This window comes from Tetrao urogallus (assembly GCF_951394365.1).
Source record: "Tetrao urogallus genome assembly, chromosome: 17".
Lineage (NCBI taxonomy): Eukaryota > Metazoa > Chordata > Aves > Galliformes > Phasianidae > Tetrao > Tetrao urogallus.
The window spans coordinates 6578945-6599182 of record NC_136830.1 but is presented as its reverse complement, the minus strand read 5'-3'; the positions used below and the strand labels follow the sequence as shown (position 1 = coordinate 6599182).

Genomic DNA, 20238 nt, shown 5'->3' with positions numbered 1-20238 from the left:
TTCCATATGTGCCAGAGGGAGAGGGGAGCCCAGAGAGCACAGGAACAAGAGGCTGATTGAGGTGGGGAAGTGGTGGAAGAGAGGGGCAAATGAAGCTGTCCTGACTGCTGCAGCACTCCTGTGAGATGTACAACACTGACGTAACACACTGAATACATGAACAAAAGGCACCAGGGTGCTGAGAGGACCAAAATTCCCACCTTCCTCTTGTGGGCTTTACGATGTTTCACCTCATGAGACAGAGCAGACTTTTCAGATTATATAAAATATTGAAGTATGGTTTCTTTAACCCGTGTTTTTTGAAGAGGAATGTGTGGATAGATGAGGTTTAGCTGCCAAAGTCTTTCATTTTTTTTATGTTATGGGCCAGGCTGCTTTTTATTCCAAATAAACTGCTCAGCCCCTTTGTGAGAACAACCAACTGAAACTGCCATTCTTTATCCAAATCACAGCACCACCCAAATCAAAGACAACAAGGATGCACGATGAGAGAGCCACATTGTTTGTGCAAATCTGCGTGTCTGGGAAAGATGAGCAAAAAATGTCAGGGGAGGTGACAGTTACCCAAATATATGCATCTTGATCCACATGGAATGACACTAAGGTACCTGAGACACCCATGAGGTCTTTTGTGATCAACTGTACAGTGTGGTGCTACACAAAGTGCACGGATGGAGACCGCAGGACACACACAGTTATTGAAATGAAGCTTAGTGTGAGCATCAGGATTCCACTCCCAGGCACAAATTAAAGAATTATTCTCACAACTTTTAAGGCAGCTGAAGCTCTAGCTACACCGCCTGTGAGACCTCTCCTATACATACTAAAAACTGTTCACATTTTCAGTATTTAGCATCATAAACCGAATCTGTGTGATAGCTGAACAACTCTCAGTATTAAGCGTGCTTGGTTTGTCATAGCCAGGCCAACTCTCTGTTGGGCATCATCTGTTTTCCCTGGTCTGAATTTGCACGCCTTCTGACTTATTCCTCATGATAATACTTTTCACCTGTCTTCATCTGAATTCACCTTGCTGATTTCAGGCCATTTTTTAATTAGTCAAATGTATCTTACATTTTAATCACGTAAAAAAGTCTCCTAGCACATTTCTTTTAATTTTCTCCTGCATGCCTTTCTCTGGAAAGGATTCTTCTGTAAATGCACAGCTAAATTTTCTCTTCCAATTGCAGAAGAAAGTCTACAGGGGGGAATGCACCTGGCTGACAGCATATTTTGCAGCTAAATGACTGAGATTTTTTACAAAGTGATTTCATTCTGAGTTTGTGGAGTGCACACTCAGAAACCCTGTCGGATCACCAGAAGAGATTAAATATGGAAACTTTCCATGGGTATCTGAAACAGGCACTATAACGACGTAGTTTCTGCAAAGACCCTCATGAAAGTGGAGTGTTAACAGCTTACCTGACTGCGCTGTGTTCCCCCAAAAGACCCTTTGCTATCATTTCAGGATCACCCAAAATAACTTTGCTCGGCTTTCCTTACGGAAGTCCCAACGCTGCCCAGCTCATTTTCTGCTGCCACTTTAGCATCCCTTGTGCCCCAGCCTCTCAACGGACGAATCCCTGGTCACGGCTGCCAGGAAAGCCGGTGCAGGCTGGCAGCACATCCCGCAGCAAGCACGGCAAGGGGAGGGAGCCACTCAGCCCTCCCCGCGTGCCGTGCTGAGCGGTGCCGAGCCCAGCCGCGCCGCGCTGTGCCGTGCGGTGCCGCACCGTCCCGGTGCCTGCGACCACCAGAGCCCTCCGTCCGCCCGTGCCCGCTTTGCTACAGCTGCATCCATCCCCGCCATGCGAGAGCGATGAGAGCAGCTCCTCCAGACGCAGCCTGGCAATGGAGGATGATTTATTCCAGCTGAGACAGCTGCCGTAAGTAGCAACGGTAGGGGAGCGAGGATGCGCAGGGTTTCTTCTCAACGGGCTGCAGGGATATTGTACATCCTGGCGATTTTTAAGAGAATTGCTTTTAGGAAGTGTCTCGGGCCCCGGGAAGCAGGCCATTTTCCTTGTGCAGCTGCCTGGCTTCAGCATCCTGGGGGCATGCAGGGATTCGGCTGTTACATAAATCCGATGCGTTTATGTTTTTGCATGAACCTGGTGGTGGTGGAAATAAGGAGGGCTGGAACAAAACCGCGGAAGTGCCAAAAAAAATGTTCTGAGAGGAAATGCTCCTATTGCATTTGCAAGGTGCATTGCATCTGTAAATAACGTTGGGCTAAGGAAGGCATCTTCCTCAGCTTCCTGCTTTGAGCCGATGGCAGATCACAACCTCTTTTTGCCAAGGTGTGTTTGCACTGAGTGTCGTTAATATTTGCTAAGTGCATGTTGCAGTAAAGCACACGCTGCTGCACAGGGAGAACGCTGCTGTTCATAACAAACTGTTGGGATGTGGTTGTTGGATCTGTGCAAAAAGGTGAGAGAAGGATTTTAACGGCAAGATTTCCTTTCCTGTTCACGGCTGCAAAATGTTGTCTTTGCAAATAAATGCGTTTCTCCCAGTTGCTCCATTATCACGTGGTTTGAAATATATTCCTGTTTGGAAATCATTCACTCTGCAAGGCGGGGAATAAATGCTTAAAGTTGATTTTCAATATTAATGAGCTTGTCTCAATGACAGAGCAACCTGTCCAATAACATTTCTAATAAGCTGAAGAGGTGGACGTGAGCTGCAGGTATTTTCAAGTGCTCAGCTCAGCTGTAATCACCTTAAAAGTAAAAATAATGATCCATCATTTACATTAGGCCATTTTCCCCAGTCTCTTTGTTTTAGAAAACTAAGCACAGAGGGCATAAATGTCCTGAAGTACTTTTCAATGCAGGTATAATTAGACTTATTCAGTACTGTGGGATCTTGCAAACAAATGCAGCTCTCTGAGAGTGTGGGATGGCCAGTGGCACTGCGTGTTGTTCTTCATTTGTGTCAATTTGCTTCGTGTGTTCTCAAATGAAAAGCATTTTCTTTGATTCTTTGTGATGCAGAATGTGAGCTCTGTGCTTGGATTGCCACTGGAGAGTTTATGATTTTCAGATCAATCAGTGTGCCTTTGTACAGCACCTGGAACTCCCCAAAATGCTCAGTTCCAAAAGCCTATTTGAGCTATACAGTATGAAACAGAAGTAATACTTGGGTTTTGTGGTGTTTTACATTGGAAAGGTTTTTCTTAGTATAAAAAACGTGGCTTGTAGCTTGCTGAAACATGGTCTAGTTACAAGTATAGTTGGTATGAATGATATTCAGTCATAACCCCGTGGAGCAGTGGCTTTTTGTAGCTCCCAAAATCCTTCAATGAGTTTTGCTTCAGGCTTTGGGGTTACTGAAATTATGGTAATAGTCCTTTTTTTAATGACAAGAAATTGCAAATCTGGTTTACTTTCTGTATAGTTAAACCAGTTGCTTGCAGAGCTTTTACAAGTACAACATGAATGGCATTCTCCTATTAATTGCCCTTTGTAATAAAAATAAATAAATCATCTCACAGGCGTGCAACATCAGTGAGTGCTAAGACTTTGCATGTTGTAGACTGTATGAGGATTATATCTTCAGGGACGTTTTTAGTCCCAGTATTCCCATAACTATTTACCCCATGCATCTCTCCAGTTGTCCTGTTTCTATGATCATGAGAAGCAGTCCCAAAACATCTCACAGCCAACTGCTTGTGTGTGACAGCCTCACAAAACGAGGACTGTACCTCTCTCTCTCCAGATTGTTGCCAGAATATCATCAGTGAGTGCGTGCAATTCCCCACATGGGATGTGGTCAGCTGTGCCATGTGCCATGTGCCATGGACTGTGGTCAGCTATGTGCCAGGACTGTGAGACTGGAAAGTGTTTTGGATCCCTTTGCTTTATGGTTCTACCACAGAGAAATCCTGAGCTGGACTGGGTGGTTCATTGCAGCCAGGACTCCTTCAGTTGTAGACAACCCATGGGAGACCGAGATTTTAATTCTTCCATCCTCTTATTAGACCAGAAGCCATTTGGAGGAGTTGTGTAGATTGCCTGTCATTTTGCCCTTACATTCATATGGATTGCACCATCAGCACTTGTAAGAGAAAATAAGATTGCCAAATACATAAAGTCTTTCAGGTCACCTTTAGAAATGTCATGCATGCATGTCAGTTTGCTGCAGCTGCATCTGGCAAGGATGCTGCTAGCTTAGTTTTGGCAACCTTTAAAGCGGAGGATTTTAGCTGAAGTTCAAGGGACTTTCTGCTCATCTTTATCATAGAAATAAAATGTTTAAGTACCAGAAGTCAAAGGTAGCAGCAAGAATAATTTAATCTATTTCCAACAACAGCAACAACAAAAAGCTTCACTGAAGTCCAAGAAATTGTCAGTTACCAAGGTGAAAAGTTCCTCTGATGTTGGGGTAGACTGAAGGAGGACTGAGGGATGTGTTACACTAGCTATGTTAGACCTGTTCTAAAATCTTTGTTTCATCACATGAAAGTTCAATGATGGCAGGTGGACCTCCTCCTTGTTATGTGAAGCCTTGCAAAAAGTCACTGTTAAGTAAGTCATGAAAGTTGGATCAGTTCAGCAGTTCTCTTTTCATGTCCTGTTCTCTCCCTGGCCTCACTGCAGAGATCAGCCCATCGCCTCTTTGACCAGATAGCTTCTCAAGACTAACTGAGCACAGCAATCCACAAGACATCCACCAAAGCATTAATCCTCATTTCTCTTTTCTTAGGGTAGTCAAGTTTCGCCGCACTGGAGAAAGTTCAAGGTCAGAGGAGGATGCCATTTCAGGAGAGCATGAAATTCAGATTGAGGGCGTTCGGACAGAGCTAGAGGCTATCGAGCTGGAGGATGGAGCTGCAGTGCCAAAAGAATTTGCCAACCCAACTGATGGTGAGCAGGTTTCTTGTTTCCCTTCAAGGAAAAAGCCGTGGCCTCTTCATTTCAGCCAGGATAAGTGCATTGGGTTTAGAGAAGTTAGAGATCCCCAGATCAAAAAAGAAAACAGCAACATAGGCAACACACCTGAACATGGGGATTTAGTTACATTGTCCCCTGAGGATTTCTTTGTGTGTTTCATTTGATGGGGGGATCCAGTTGTCAGCACCCATTTCAAGTAGGCAGTTTGGCTAAGTTTCCTTTACAACTGATCAGTACTCCTAAATCATCACCATGTTTACTGGAACAGTTACACCTGGCTCTCCTTTAGGGCTGAGCACGAAGCCTCTGCAGTGCTCCTGTCTGCCACTCACCTAGAGGACAAGAGGGACACAGAATGCATTCATATCCCAGCCTCTGCTTTCTGCCTGAGAGAAAAGAGCAGGCTGTCCTGAAGGAAGATGTGAGAAGTGCTAATTGTGTCTCAGCACAAAACATACTGAAGTTCTGTAGAACAGCTGTTTGCCCAGGGACTCATTTATTAACATATTGATGCAGGAGGAGCCAGAATGGCGTGAAGTGGATGAGTTTCTTGAAAGACTTACTGCATCAATGCAAATCTGCAGACAGGTTCAGTTGGTATATCTCCCAAAAAAGTGGAAGCGATGCAACATGCCAGCATGCTGAGCTTCAGTGCTGCAGCCACAGATTGGGATCCCACGACATTTCTGTTTTATCACTTAGTTTTTGTTTGATTTCATTTTGGTTTGGTTTTGATTTCTTTTTGATCTTCTGTTCTGTGAGAATGTCCAAGTCTTAGTTAGATAAAGCTTTTCTGTGGCAAATGTACTTCATTAAGAGCTGGAAGTGTTAAAGCCTGGAGACTTAAACCGTTTTAAACAAATGGAAGATCAAAAGATATTTTGGTTGCACTTCTCATTTTCTGTTTGAGCAAAGGAATTTGAGATATCATTGCTTGTTCAGATGGCACAAAATAACGAGGTAATGAAACAAGAACCCTCAGCATTTTTAACAGAACTGTATTGAGATATAGATGTCCTGGACAAATTCTTCATTCAAATAATTACAGTTTGACTTTCAGTTCAATAAAATATCCTTCTGCACTTTCCAGCCCCTGTATAGTATTGCTCTGTGCTGTTATATATACCTCTCACCAAAGGAAATTGTAAGTCAGTGGCTGGTGGGGTCTCCAAGGAGTAGCAGGCTGAGAATGCACTGAAGTCATTGGTGTGACTCTGATTTATTTCTTTGTCAAGAAAATATTTTATAAATATTTAGAATTGTTTTGGCTCTAAGACAATTTCTGAAAAACATGGAGATGTTCTTGGGGAGGAGCTGTATAAAAGCAAAGTGGCCCTCTGGTCGTTATTGTAAATCTAAGCAGATTACCCAGTTAATGCATAGTTACACTGGCAGAAAACACTGCATCAAGGGATGCATGTCACTAGGAGAGGAGCACGTTTCTGCACTCAGATTGTTTTCTTTCTAGATACTTTCATGGTGGAAGATGCGGTGGAAGCCATTGGATTTGGGAAGTTCCAGTGGAAGCTCTCTGTTATTACAGGATTAGCATGGGCAAGTAATTGTTAGCAAGATGAATTGCATGGTCACCCGTTACAGAATCCCAGTGATTTCAAATTCTGTAGCCATTCTCTGTAGACAAAAAGTCTCTAAACAGATAAATATGCAATGGAGGAAGAATTTTGCCTGAAATTCTAGAGTGACAGCTGGACTCAAACTTGTTGTGTGGAGGTAAAGAATAACTGATTGATTTCTCTCTTGCTGAAATTCTCTACTTAAAATACTTATTTCAGATGGAAAGGGTACAATCCTATTCCTACAGATCTCAGTTTTCATTCGGTGATTTCACCACATTATTCCATCAGCTACATTCTCTCTTTGCTGTATTACTCAATATTATTGTAATGTCTGCTTCAGATGAACACCAATTCAGTGCTTCTAGTTTTAAACTTTGATATCAAGAACAGGAAGACAGGCTTTGCTTTCACTTTTCTGCTATTTCTGAAGCACTGTATGTTACATCCACAGTGGTCTATTTTTGGGTAATGATGTCTGGAGCCCTTATTTACTGTGGACACCCCCAGTACCTTGCAAGCACAAGTATTTTGTTTCACTTACAGAGGAGAAATGTCAAGAGAAGAAGCAAAGTTAGCTTCAAGAAGGAGGATTAATGACTGTTACATCAATCTAATTTACAGGCAGTTCTTTATTTTTGTTTCTTTCTCACCTTTCTAGATGGCAGATGCTATGGAAATGATGATTTTAAGTATCCTAGCTCCTCAGCTTCATTGTGAGTGGCGATTACCAAGCTGGCAGGTTGCATTGCTCACATCGGTAGGAAAAATAACTGACAGCTCCTGTGTTCTGTAAGGTTTTTCCACTCACTGTTATTCAGACATTATGCTTTATATTCCACAGTTAAATCTGTTCATGGCCTTTCTTAAAAGCCAGAGCTTGAAGAAGGGAAACTCAGTGAGAAATGAGGAAAATTTGCAAGCTTTAACTTCATTGTTTCATGTAATTTCCAGGAAAACATATGAATTGACTCAGAATAATTGCCATTATTTTAAATGGGCAAGATTCCATTCTTCTCTGAAGACAAGTAGCCTTGCAGAGATTCAGTCTGCTGAAATTCACCCCAATTCCTGGACAACAAACTCCCTATCATCTCAATGGATGTAAAGTAGGGCTGGAGTGCATTTTGAATAATCTCACTGTATGAATAATTGCCTTTAATAGTCTTTACTGCAGAGGAACCCAGAACACGTGAAAATTTTGGTCTGCTGTTAGTGCTGAAGTTTTCAAGTTTCATTTGAAATTGTGTTTTCTTTGCTGTCGAATGGGAATTGTCACTTGTCTTGTTGTTAAGGAGGAGACTTTTTTTCTGGTGTTTCCTAGGTAGTGTTTGTGGGAATGATGTCCAGCTCCACCCTCTGGGGAAACATTTCAGATCAGTATGGGAGAAAAACAGTAAGTGCTCAGCTCCTACTGGAACATGTGGAAGTAGTGCAGCAGTGTGCATATTTTAGTGAGTGATATTTACAGGTGTCATAGCTCGTATGTATGTAGAGTTAAGCAGAATTAAGGAGAGCCAGAAGCGACCTGCCATGAAATAAAAGAAGTCTGGGAGACTAAAGCAGAAAATAAGAAGTGAGAAAAATAAGAGCCGGGTGGCATGAAGCATTTTGTTGTTGTGAAAGCCTCTGGGAAATTCTGGGTGCAGTACAGCAAATCCTTGATACAGATAGAGGAATTCTCTGCTCACTTGGTGAACGGGTTCATAAACTCATCACCTACTGGTGGTGTTAGGGTCCTGGTAACAGCCGTGCCACCTTAGACTCGCCTTTAGGAAACCTTCAGCTGTTGGACTTAGAGAAGTAACACTTGAACTTTCTGGCTGTGAAGCTCTAGTTTACATGTTGTTCATGTTGTGTTACAGCAGAGATTTTATTTTTCCCTTGCTTGTTTGTTAAATGCAGGGCCTGAAGATCAGTGTGTTATGGACTCTGTATTATGGGATCCTCAGTGGTTTTGCACCGATATACAGCTGGATCTTGGTGCTGAGGGGCCTGGTGGGCTTTGGGATTGGAGGAGTGCCTCAGTCGTAAGTAAATATTCACAAGTCTCTTTTCTATCTTCGTGTTACTTTTTTTTTAATGCTTATGTCAAATTGAAGACTTCCCTCAGTTTAGTTATCCCAAGCCCACTTTCCTTTTAGTTTTTTGGAACTAATATATTAAATTCTGATAAGCCTTTGAAGATATCTAATAGATCACTAAGGTGATCTATCAGCCTACAGTGACCTCTGTGTGAAAAAGCTAGGTACTTAAATGTAATATATTGTATGCCTTGAGTCCTATTAAGTTCCTCTCATTCCCTCAGGTGAAAAGGAGAGGCCCAAAACAGCCCAGCTAGCAGTGGATTAAGTGCAATAGACAGCATTCTGTAGCCGTGCCCAAACACTGCATTAACAAATTGTGCTGGGAGTGGTCAATAAGGGATGACATGGACTTGTTGCAAGATAGATGATGATCTAAACACTAGCAGTTAGAGGTGGAGTGAAGCCTCGACTGCTGCTGCTTTGTAAAGCTCTAAAATATTGTTCAATCAGAGCCTCAACTTTTACGTCGGATCCTGATCTGGAGTTCCGAAGTCACGTAGCCCAAACCTGGAGCAGTTCAGATGTCTTCGTGGCTCAGACACTTTCTGGTACGAAGGTAGTGTCAGGATATTTCTCTAGGACTGTATCATTCCATTCTGAAGAGGAGGATCTCTAAATTTTCCATTTTAATAAATAAATCTGCTCTTGGCTTTTAATTATAAATGGAAAGGGATGAGTATATCTAGTCTTTCTCCATGTGGTCTTTTATCCTTATTAATAATTGATAGTTTGCCCCGTGGAGGTGCTATTTCAGAGTAATCAGAGCCTAACTTTGATTGATGGCTCATAGACTTCTTGACAAGGCAAGTCAATATCCTGTCTTTTCTATTACCATTCCCAGATAAAAGATTCAGAGCTGAGATGGAGCTTCACAGTTTCATTAATTTTCTCTTACTGCTCATCTGCTCCCTGTTAGAAGCTGCACACAAGCACAACATGCATGTAAAATTGAAAGTTCTTATCCTGCTGTGTATTGAGCAGCAGTGAGGCATTTTCTGCCATGCAGTTCCAACTGAGCACAACTGGAATGAGGCAGGAGAACAACAAAGACGAAGCATCAGAATTAATAATGCCTCATACTGCAAACTCATATTAATGGTGTTCCACAGAGCCCCGGTGGAACAGTTACAGCTCAGCTAATACCACTTTGCAGAGAGGTGGATAAAGCCTAAGGGCTGCATGACTTAATGAGGGACAAAGAGGAGCTGGTTACAGAGCTCAGAGGGGATTCCATTGCTGCTGAGTCTGCTTCTTGCTCCAACTATAACAGCAATACCTTTGATAAAAAGAATTAATATAAATCTGGCATGAGAAATAGCTCCTTCCTGGTATTAAGTAGACACTATTACTTTGGCTACGAGTAGCTCTATTTCAGGGAAATAACACTGGCATCTTTATAATTATATTGTTGTATTCTATAGTTGGTATGGGAGAAAGGTTTGTACGAAACGTGCTGCTAGAAAGAATACACCCAGCAGTAATAAATCAACTAACTATAGCAGATGTCCCTTTCCCTCTGCGTATGTTGGACCTGCACCTGAGGCCTCTTGGAATCTCCTGTGAGACAGTATGTCACCATAAGTATGATTGTTCACTCATGTTGCAACATCCAGTCTTTCAAAGATATTGTATTCTTTCAAAGCTGAGGATGAGCCAGTGGAATCCAAAGAGAGTAGGAGCCAAGAGTCTTAGCAGACTGAAGACAACAAGAGAGCCTTGGCTGTCTGCTGCCCCTTTGGTTCTGCCTTCTGTCCACGCAGAAGCCATACTGTTGGCACAATCATGGAATGGCAGTCCTGCAAAGTTAGACAATTTCTTTTTGATTCCTCGTTGCAAAAGAATGGGAATTGTGTTATACCAATAGCACAATCAGATCTTGAAAATAATTATGTCTTAGAAAGTTGAAACCTGGCAGAGTAGGCCAATGTGATGTTCTCTGAGCCAGGTGTAAGTAAGAACTTAACTAGCAAGAGTTTGCATGGACTGCTGATAGACCATGCTGAAAATGCAGACATCATGCCTGTCCCAGATCAAAGCAGTGTTAAGCAACGTGTGCAGCAGGAACTGTTACATTTAGCTAACAACTATAAGCCACGTGAGCAGAGCAAATTCTGCCTTCTCTGGCAGTGATGAACTAAAATAGAGTGTTTGTTGTTCAGCAAAGTTTGTACCAGTGTGCACACCTCCCTGCCTCTGAAGACTAGGAAGGGTTTTTGTTACTCCTGTGGTTTTGGCAATGTTAATAAAAGGCAAGCACAGTGTCTGACATTTCTCAGTGTGCTAACATGATGTTTTTCTCAATGTTCACTCTTACAGGGTAACCTTATATGCCGAATTCCTTCCAATGAAAGCCAGAGCAAAATGCATTTTATTAATAGAGGTGAGCAGTGTAGCTATGTGTGCTGGTCCACGGGGGACAAATTCTGCTGTTGGTTGCAACCATTCAGCTCTGTTGATTAATAATGTCAGACATGGCAGCAGTCAGGTCTTGACAGTTAAGTTAGCGTGGAGTTCTCCAGCACTGAGGCCAGTGGTCCCAGAACAGAGCCAAGTATGCAGCATTTCTGAAGGCAGCATGCAGAGATCCCTCTGGTGACCTAATGCTGCAGTGAAATTGATGTACAGCTCAGTAATGGATAACGAAGAGGTGACTGTACAGTAAGTGCAAGGCTAAATTCAGCTCTCCAGATTCAATCCAAATGTATCAAAGTCACACAGAGAGGAATTTTGCCTTATAAATACTTGAAAAGCAAAATTTGCAGCCCTTGAGTTGAAGTGTGCCAGTAGAAGACAGTTAAGCAGTGAGAGAGCAGTGCTGTTACTTGTCTGACGTGGTCCTTTTGGAAGGAGCATCCTTGTGGCAAACCTCACTACACTGAAACAGCTTCTCAGTTACTCAAACAGTTTCCCAAGATAACTGCTGGCTAGTCCTACTTTCAGTTGCTTAAGTTTTTGTAAATAGAGTTCAACAGATGAATCACTGCCTTCTGTGTCATTTTTGTTCTGCCACAGTCTGGCTACCTCAGAGCAATAGTGGGTAAGAAATATATTCTGAGCATTAAAGAGTGAGCTGTCAAGAAAAAGAAGATTATCCTTTTACGGTTCATAATCCAGAGGAGAATAATCCTGCATGGCTAGGACATGCAACAGGTTGCCAGCTCCATTATTTGCTAGGAAGGTATCAATTCCTTCTTTCACTTATAGGACAAACTCTGTGTGGCTTTGCTGTTTTGGTTTTGCAAAGGAAGACAAATACAGTAAATGTGGCAGTGTTAGGTGGGTACTATAGCCATACATAAGTGGTAGTAGTCATTTTGCTTAAGAAGCAGAATGTGATGAGTCTGTTCCTTATAAGAAGCTGCCTCTGGTCAAACAGGAGTGTCAAAAGAAAGCTGACATTAGCTTTTCAGAGCTGAGCTTCTGCAACATGTACACAGATCCCCAGTACATCTCTGGATTTCTGTTTGCATGCAGTGGTGTATATTTGAAATGTCTCTGGCATTTCTCTCTCAGCTGTCCCTGGAGAGCACATTTCTGAATGTTTCAAAGAATGCTTAATAGCATTCTCATCTGTGACTGCTTCTTTTCCCTTTGGCAGGTCTTTTGGGCCATTGGAACCGTGTTTGAAGTGCTCCTAGCAGTGCTGGTGATGCCCACTCTTGGCTGGCGGTGGCTTCTCATTCTTTCTGCCCTCCCACTTTTGCTCTTCGCTGTCCTATGTTTTGTAGGTATTCTCTTAAAATGTGTTTAAAAATGCAAATTCTGGAATGCCTAAAGCATCTTGTTGTCTGCTCGGGATGCTTTGCCTTCCCCACTGAGAAAGGATAATGTCAAGATCCTGCAAAAATGCTCAGCATTTCTTGAGAATGGGAAAGAGACAACAGAGTTCTGGAGTTCTGACTTTATGGCAAAAAAAAGCTGTTTGGTAGTTTCTCAAAGCCTAGAGAGGAACTTGACATTTGACACAAAGGGGATTTTCTGATTTGTTAAAGACCGGTTCTGTGGTCAAGTCTTATGTTAGATTTCCCACTGTAAGCTCACCAATAAAGTCTGCAGTTTGTTGGTTGCTGTGTTTTTGACATCACTGTGCATATGATCTGCTTTGCTCTCTTAGTGGCTGCCAGAAAGTGCAAGGTATGATGTATTATCTGGAAATCAAGAAAAAGCAATTGCTACTTTAAAGCGGATAGCAACAGAAAACGGAGCTCCAATGCCTCTAGGAAAATTAATTATTTCCAGGCAGGTATGTATGGGTAATTGACACATTAATCACTCGGGATAACAGTGAAACTGTACTGGAGGCATAGGGATTTATGTAAGCAAATAATCCATGTTAACTTTAATTTTAACGTCTCAACCACTAACCAAAAATGAGAGATGACCATATATGCCCAAACCACAGTGAGAAAGACCCTATTTTTGAAGAATATCACACCTCCCAGGATCTGAACTCATGGGATGAGGTGGAATCAGACTCTCTAGGTGCATCTCTTGAATTTAATCCTGGTCTTGTGGAGCTGGAATGCTACAAGCTCCAATTCAGTCCTATTGCATGGAGCAATTCAGGTTGTTCCTTCTGAACTGTATGCTACTGCATGAATTACATTGGATTTCTTTTCACTTTAGTGTTACATGGCCAACTTTTCAGCACCCCTGTCAACATATAAATTGGCTCTGCGTTTACAGAACACAGAGCAGACTTTCACAGATAAAAAATGTTACGAAGCTAGCAGGAACAGCAGAGGCAAACCTGCAGGTTCGAACAGCAGCAAAATTGTAGAATTAAGCAGGAGATTTTTAGAAATGGTCTTAATAATTGGAGATACAAGCTCAGTTTTCTGCAGCCTAGATGGGTGAGGACTGGAGCTCTTGCGCCTTTCACCAATACTTGGTTCAGTCAGGGCAACGATGATGGGCTGTGCAGGAACGCTCTGCAAGTTTTGGAAGATTCTGTTTTTAGGGTGGGGTGGGAAAGCACTTTTCCTTAACCACAGGTTTATGAGCTGTGTCTGCCACTCTGTTTTAGAAACACTCTGTTGAAAAGAGGTCTGCTTGCTGGTAGGCTGCTTGTAGTTCCTTGGCACCTTGCCCTGGGTCTCAATGGGCTGTGCTAATTCAGCAGAGCTGACTGAAGGCCACATGAACCCTGTGCTAGATGTGCATTGGCAAAGTTCTGCTATTCCACTTTCCAGCCCCTCCTTACTCAGATTCTCACCTTCCTCATGAAGCAGCACTGCGCCATGTGTGTGAACTGTTCTGAGAATGCTGTGCTCCTAGAGAATTCCACTTGGCAGAGGAATTCTTTACTTCATTGTGGCTCCTCCAACCTGAAGAGTCCGAAATTCAAACTGAACTTGTCCAAGTACATCATGCTGTATATTGTTATCCCTTGCCACTGTACATCCTTCAGTCTGGGACCTGTGAGCACCCTGATTCTCTGACTTACATTTGTTTTCAACAGGAAGACCGAGGAAAAATGAGGGACCTTTTTACACCCCATTTTAGATGGACCACGTTGTTACTCTGGTTTATATGGTAAGAGAAAGTATAAATGGTTCAGTGCCAGCACTTTTCTAATGGATTTTAATTGAGGTGTTCAGCAGTATCACTAAAATACAGCAATTTCCTCCTCATGAAAAAAAGCCCAAACTGCATTGATTTGTAATTTATTAAACCACTCAGTCACTAGCATTCTTGATCTCATTGCCCCTTCCTTTTCTAACTGCTGATAGGAAATGGCTTTGAGGTGGCACTTGGTGGAAGTCCTCACACAGTGGGTTTGGTTGTGGTTCCTGTTGTTTATCATAGGTGTGGTCAGCTGAGATTTCCTCTCTTCTTTTCGTCCCTGCAGGTTTTCCAATGCTTTTTCATACTATGGGTTAGTTTTATTAACTACAGAGTTCTTCCAAGCAGGAGATGTCTGCAGCAGTGAGTACTAGACCATCTCTTCTTTTTAATGATCCCTGTAAAGTAATGGAATATCTTTTATTTGATGACTTTCAGCAGTTAGTTTGGAAACAACCGTGGTTGCCAGCCTGACTTTTAAGGCATCTCCTTTTTATTAAACGCTATTGGCAGACATTGCCTTGTTTCCCACACAATGCAGAGAGGTCCTGCAGTGTCTCTGAGCCCCAAATGTAACACAGCAAGACAACCTTCAAAGGAGAGCTTTTAGGAAATGTGTCTGTTCTTCTTGAGTAAAGAACGATTGAATAAATGTAAGCTGCTAGATTTGACAGGCCTAATTGGTTCTGAGATAGAGAAAACTGCTGCTCCCGTGGAGCTCCCGGGTCCTTAAGATGTGAAGACCTGTGGAGAAAAAAGATAATGCTGGGAAAGCAACGCCCTTTCTGTTGCAGGTTTTTATGTATAAAAAAAAAGCTTTGACTGCATCAAGAAGAGGCTTAAGAAGTTGGATTCCCCAGGGGAGGCATGGCTTTATTCAGAACGTTTGAGATTAGTCAAAACTGTCTGGTAGTTTGAAAATTATGGAAAGGGATGGGCAGCATTGGGGAAAGACACGGAATCAGAGCTTGCACAACAGCGCAGTCCTTAAAAATACTGTTTTGTTTTTTTTCCCACAAGGACTTGGAATTATTCTGTCTTCTCAAAGTCCAGAAGAAGGGTTAAATCCCAATTTATGTAGGGAGAAACCTGTGTTACGAATGTTAATTCTGCTCACTTCATAGGCCCTGGGCTGGGAAATCACTAAGCTTGTAAAGCTGATATTCAGGTGTAAGTTTTCATTCTGGTTGCACATGTAAGACATCCTGCCACATGTAAGACCATCAGCTGTTCAGTTCCAGCTGTGTCTTCTGCTCTGAATACACTTTCTGTGCAGCAGCATTTCTTTGCTTCACATCCCTTCCTTTATTTTCAGCAGTAAGAATGGTTCCTTTACCAGGAGTAAAGGAAGCTGAGCAGAGAGCAGATTACTTAAAATATGTTTAGTTTTTTTGTTTGTTTTTTTCTTTTCTCCTACAGTTTCCAGTAGAAGAAAAGAAATTAAAGCAAAGTGCAGCCTGACCTGTGAGTATCTGACAGAGGAAGACTACACTGATCTGCTCTGGACAACCCTGTCAGAATTCCCAGGTAAGTGGTGATAAAAAGCTCCAGTTTTTCACTGCCAGTAGCTCAGTGTAATTGGAATGGACTTTGGTATGACAGAAAGTGGGCTCTCCTTCTGGCCTAATGCCACTGTATTTCCAGAAGCAGTGGGGCTCCTTGCTTGAACTGTTTGATACATGCAGTACACACAGTAGCTGTAGCTCCCTTCACTGGTGGCGACATCCCCACAGATCAAATCACTAGTAATTGCTTTGTGAACCTATAATGGCCTGTCTTACTATGGATTTGTTCCAAGAAACATATTAGGCATTCAGAGGAAGAGTAACGATTAAATAAAAGGAGCAGAATCACTTGAACTTTTATCCATAAGTGACTATCCAAGACTATTTTAAAAGGATCCTGGATGTAGTGAATCAATGGAGGACTTGCTTCATAACACTCCATCCAGCACAGCCGTGATTTTCAGTCAATTTAAGATGAATTTCAATGGACAGTCTTTCACGGGATGATCCAGATAGCATTTAATAGCTAGTGTTTCTTCAGATGTAAAAGATGATCTCTCAGTACTACTCTGTTTGAAATACTGCAGTGAGGCAGCAGTGGAGATGTTTGCACCGCTCTATATTGTAGTTTCAGGGACATGAAATCTAAGAGAAGCCATTTAATAGGTGAAAAGTTGTGAGTCTGTGGCAAATGTGCATAGCCCCTACCTAATGAGAGTAGGTAGGACAGTCTGGAAAGGACATGAGTGAATGGAAGACAGAACGTAGTCTTGGACTGATGCTATAGCTGAACAGACTGGTCAGGTCCTGACACATACTGAGACAGGGTGTAAGAAATACAAACTGGGATATCTCTGAATGTGACACTGGCAACATTGGTACTGGCATAATCTCCACTCTTGCTGTGCGTCTGGTTTTAAAGGGATCTGGAAAAACTGCAGAAGAGAGAATATTTAAAAATATGAGACTTAAAGAGCTTGATCCATTTCTTTTATCACAGAGCAGGTGAGAAGTGATTTGATGGCAGCATGTAAAAAAACTCAATGGCTAGACAATATTTGGGTCTAAGCAGTAGAAAGATTAGTAGGGGACGGTGGTTGGAAGCTGAACAAAAGATATTCCAGTTAGACATAAGGCAGGCATTTTTAGCACTCAGTAAGCAGTATTTAGCAGATGTCAGAGTTGACTGCTCACTGCTACACCTGTGTGTCCCCCAGTGAGCGTGCAGGCAGGTGGATTACTGTGAGTGTGGAGCAAAGCTCACACACTGGGACACAGAGTGGTATTTTTGCATGTGATAACAGTAATTGCACCGATCTATTCCACACCTCTGCTCCATTCCTCTGCCAGCAAAGTATTGTGAGAGCAGATTTTCAAATCTAACTAACATAGCCTATGTGAAAAGCCAGCTGATGCAGCCTCCACCTGTGCTTAATTCCCAACAATCAACTTGCCTCCTTCTACAGGTGTGTTAGTAACACTGTGGATTATTGATCGCATAGGCCGCAAGAAAACCATGGCCCTGTCCTTTTTTGTCTTCTCGTTTTGCAGCCTGCTGCTGTTTCTGTGTGTTGGAAGGTAAGTAAAACACGGTGAAATGCCAGTGCTGACTCTGTGTTCTTTCTTAATCGTGGTGGGAGACAACGTTTGGTTTTTGGGGCTGAAGAGCAAGGAAGTGTAAAATAGGCAGAGGAGAGCTCTCTGAATTTAAACCTTTTGGGGCACAGCACAGGAACTGTGTAATGAGAAACCTTTCAAAGCTGCAAATGTTCAGTTGGTATGTAGGGTCGTGTGTTTTAAACAGACGAGCTGCAGTCTGACTTCCTTCTTGTGTGTGCCAATTTTTTGTTGTTAGCACCATTCATAACATGGAATATATTTTTCTTACTTAGACAAGCTTAGGCACTGGCTGTTTGTTTCTGCAGTCCACAGCTGTCAGTTAGAATGAATACCCTTAGAAAGCTGATGTGACTGTGGGAATGCAGATTGTTTGGCATCGTTATTGTATTAAGGGTCCAGAAAAAATAAGAAGGGTTCATTAAAAAACACAAAAGAAATGGCTGTAATGAAATTAGCATTTTTTTAATTGCACGTGCCTCCAAGTTAAACAAACAGATTTGTACAGAACAATCCCAAACACTGCTCTCCTTTTTATTCTCACAGAAATGTTCTTACTGTGCTGCTCTTCATTGCAAGAGCTTTTATTTCTGGAGGATTTCAGGCTGCTTATGTTTACACTCCAGAGGTAAGGAGGCTGGTTTTGTAATGAGACTATTTAAGGGGAGTGAGAACGTGGTGGGAAAGTCATTTTTATGACCTCTTCACAGTGGACCAAACCCCAGATGTGAGTTCATGATCTCAATGTTGTCTTGCAGAACTCGTTGCAGTGCTATTTCCGTTGATTAAGGAGGTTGGAAGGGAGCTGCTCACTTGAGTTAATGGGCTGGTGCTTTCTCCACAGGTTTACCCAACAGCCACACGTGCTTTGGGCCTGGGAACGTGCAGTGGAATGGCCAGAGTGGGAGCCCTCATAACGCCATTCATTGCACAGGTAAAAACCCTTCCCTCAGTACTGATGGCCTAGGAAGGTGATGGAGAACCTGCCTCCTCTCTGTAAGGGCCACACCAAGGTCAGTCTGTGCGTGATGTGTTGAAGGATAGTTGTTGCCCAGTCCCTGAAGAGAGTTCAGGCTCATCTCTTATTTCAAGGGTCTTATGATGGGAGATAAATAACTACAGAGCAGGCTGCTGGATGGATGTGAGGGCTCCTCGGAAGGAACCCATCTAGGAGATGGGATCTGTGAGGGGCTTACAGGTTTCTGTGGGTTGTGCAGTGCTGCTTTTCCTTTGAGACCTCAAGTTCTAGGGAATGTGAACCTGCAGCACACGTGGAATGATAGGCAGGAGGTCTGGGAGAGCCAGGCTCTGTGGGACAGGACTAAGAAGGCTGTGTCAGGAACTGCTGCTCTGCAAAAAGCTAAGTAGAGAACTTATGACTGTAGTCTTTGAGGAAAGAAAAGTATGCAGCCCTAAAATTCCTCCTGGTGGTAATATTTTGTATTTTCTGCAGGTGATGTTGGAATCCTCAGTCTATTTAACACTGGCTGTTTACAGTGGATGTTGCCTGCTGGCTGCTGTGGCTTCCTTCTTCTTGCCCATTGAAACAAAAGGTCGTGGCTTACAGGAGTCCAGCCACAGAGAATGGGGACAGGAGATGGTTGGGAGAGGATCTCATTCCCCAGGAGTCACCAGGTCTAACTCTGGGTCACAGGAGTGATGAGACATGAAATCCTGCTGAAGGAATGGATGAAATAAGCAAGATAAGTTCCCAAAAAGGCCAACTCTGAAGCATAGAAAGCAGACCATTCTGTCACTGCCAACGTTATGTGTCAAACTGCAGGAACTTTTGGGTTGAACCTCAGTAAATTGTGTCACTACTGCTCTTTGCTCACACACGTAAAGACCTCACTTCCATGCTGAAAGGCATTTGATCCAGATGTCGTTTGAATTTTAGCAGGAAGGGTTTTTCTTAAGTCTGTTGTGCTTGCATGGTCAGCTACTCAGCTTACAATGTCCCGTGTCAAGCAGATAATTAACTGAATGCCACTCGGTATAAGCTGTAATTAAAATAATGTACTCTCGATGCCTAAAAACAAAAGATTAATATTTATTGTGTACTTGGTATAGCATATGGTGGATTCCATACACTACAAAATAGGTTTTACGAACTAGATGCCTGCCTTGCACTTTTTAGCCATCATCAACAACAACAATGCAGTAACAGCAAACCAACCAATGCTTACTATTCCCTTGCTTACGGGTTCTGCTCCTTGAGAATTAACAGGCACTGTGAGGGAGATTGCTTGGAATCTATTTCCTGAATGCTTCTCCCACTCGAGGCAGGTAGTTTGAGTTGGTGAGGAGTGGTGTTTGCTGCAGAGATGGGATCTCATATGGGAGGTGTATGTACTCTGTAATTCTTGATGCTTTGGAGCAGAATTTGATTTTTCTACCATTGCCAGGAACATTGAGCACTGTGTTGCTTGGTGAAGACTGCTTCAGCTGTGCTGGTGTCTCTTTGTGCGTGGAGATGCACGCTGTGGTTTTCTGCATGGGCTCAGGTCTGTTTCTGCTCAATTTGCCTAAGTGTGTTCCTGCAGTGGTGTACCCAGAGTGTTTGGTGAAGATGCCTCAGTCTGAACGGCTACATGGAACAGTTTGGAAGGTGCCTGTTTGGAGTGTCTCCCAACAGAAGCTGGTCTCCTGAAAGCTGGTCTGGACTTCTCAATAGCTGCAGATTGCATGACTGCAGTGGTAAGCGGGTGACAAAGGAATGTAGCTGGCATCGTGTCAGAAACAAAAATCCTGGGAAGAGCTAAACCACAATCTTCCTGAGAAGAGGAACTTCATTCCTTCAGACGTAACCAGTCCGTGGAGGCTGATGATCCCTGCTCTTGGTGGAGAATGCAACAGAGTTCAGGTGAGGATAAGTTTGTCTCGTTTGTCAGAAATTTGTCTTTGCAGGGAGTCAGAATTCAGAGCCTGTGGATATGCAGCAAGAAAATACAAACAGAAACTGAGACCTGTCTGAGCATCTATGGCTCAGTTTGCT

The 20238-nt window shown here is 42.8% G+C and overlaps 1 protein-coding gene across 1 annotated transcript; it reads left to right on the top strand.

The window, feature by feature from the left end:
* Positions 1 to 1851: 1851 nt before the first annotated feature.
* On the top strand, positions 1852 to 18903 carry SVOP (SV2 related protein; the record flags this gene model as incomplete). Its single annotated transcript, XM_079543905.1, has 16 exons — positions 1852 to 1886; positions 4708 to 4868; positions 6364 to 6449; positions 7131 to 7229; positions 7794 to 7865; positions 8375 to 8499; positions 10873 to 10936; positions 12155 to 12280; positions 12671 to 12799; positions 14018 to 14091; positions 14408 to 14484; positions 15541 to 15648; positions 17093 to 17204; positions 17790 to 17871; positions 18088 to 18177; positions 18697 to 18903. 16 exons carry the CDS (start codon positions 1852 to 1854, stop codon positions 18901 to 18903), a joined length of 1647 nt encoding a protein of 548 aa, XP_079400031.1.
* Positions 18904 to 20238: the final 1335 nt, after the last annotated feature.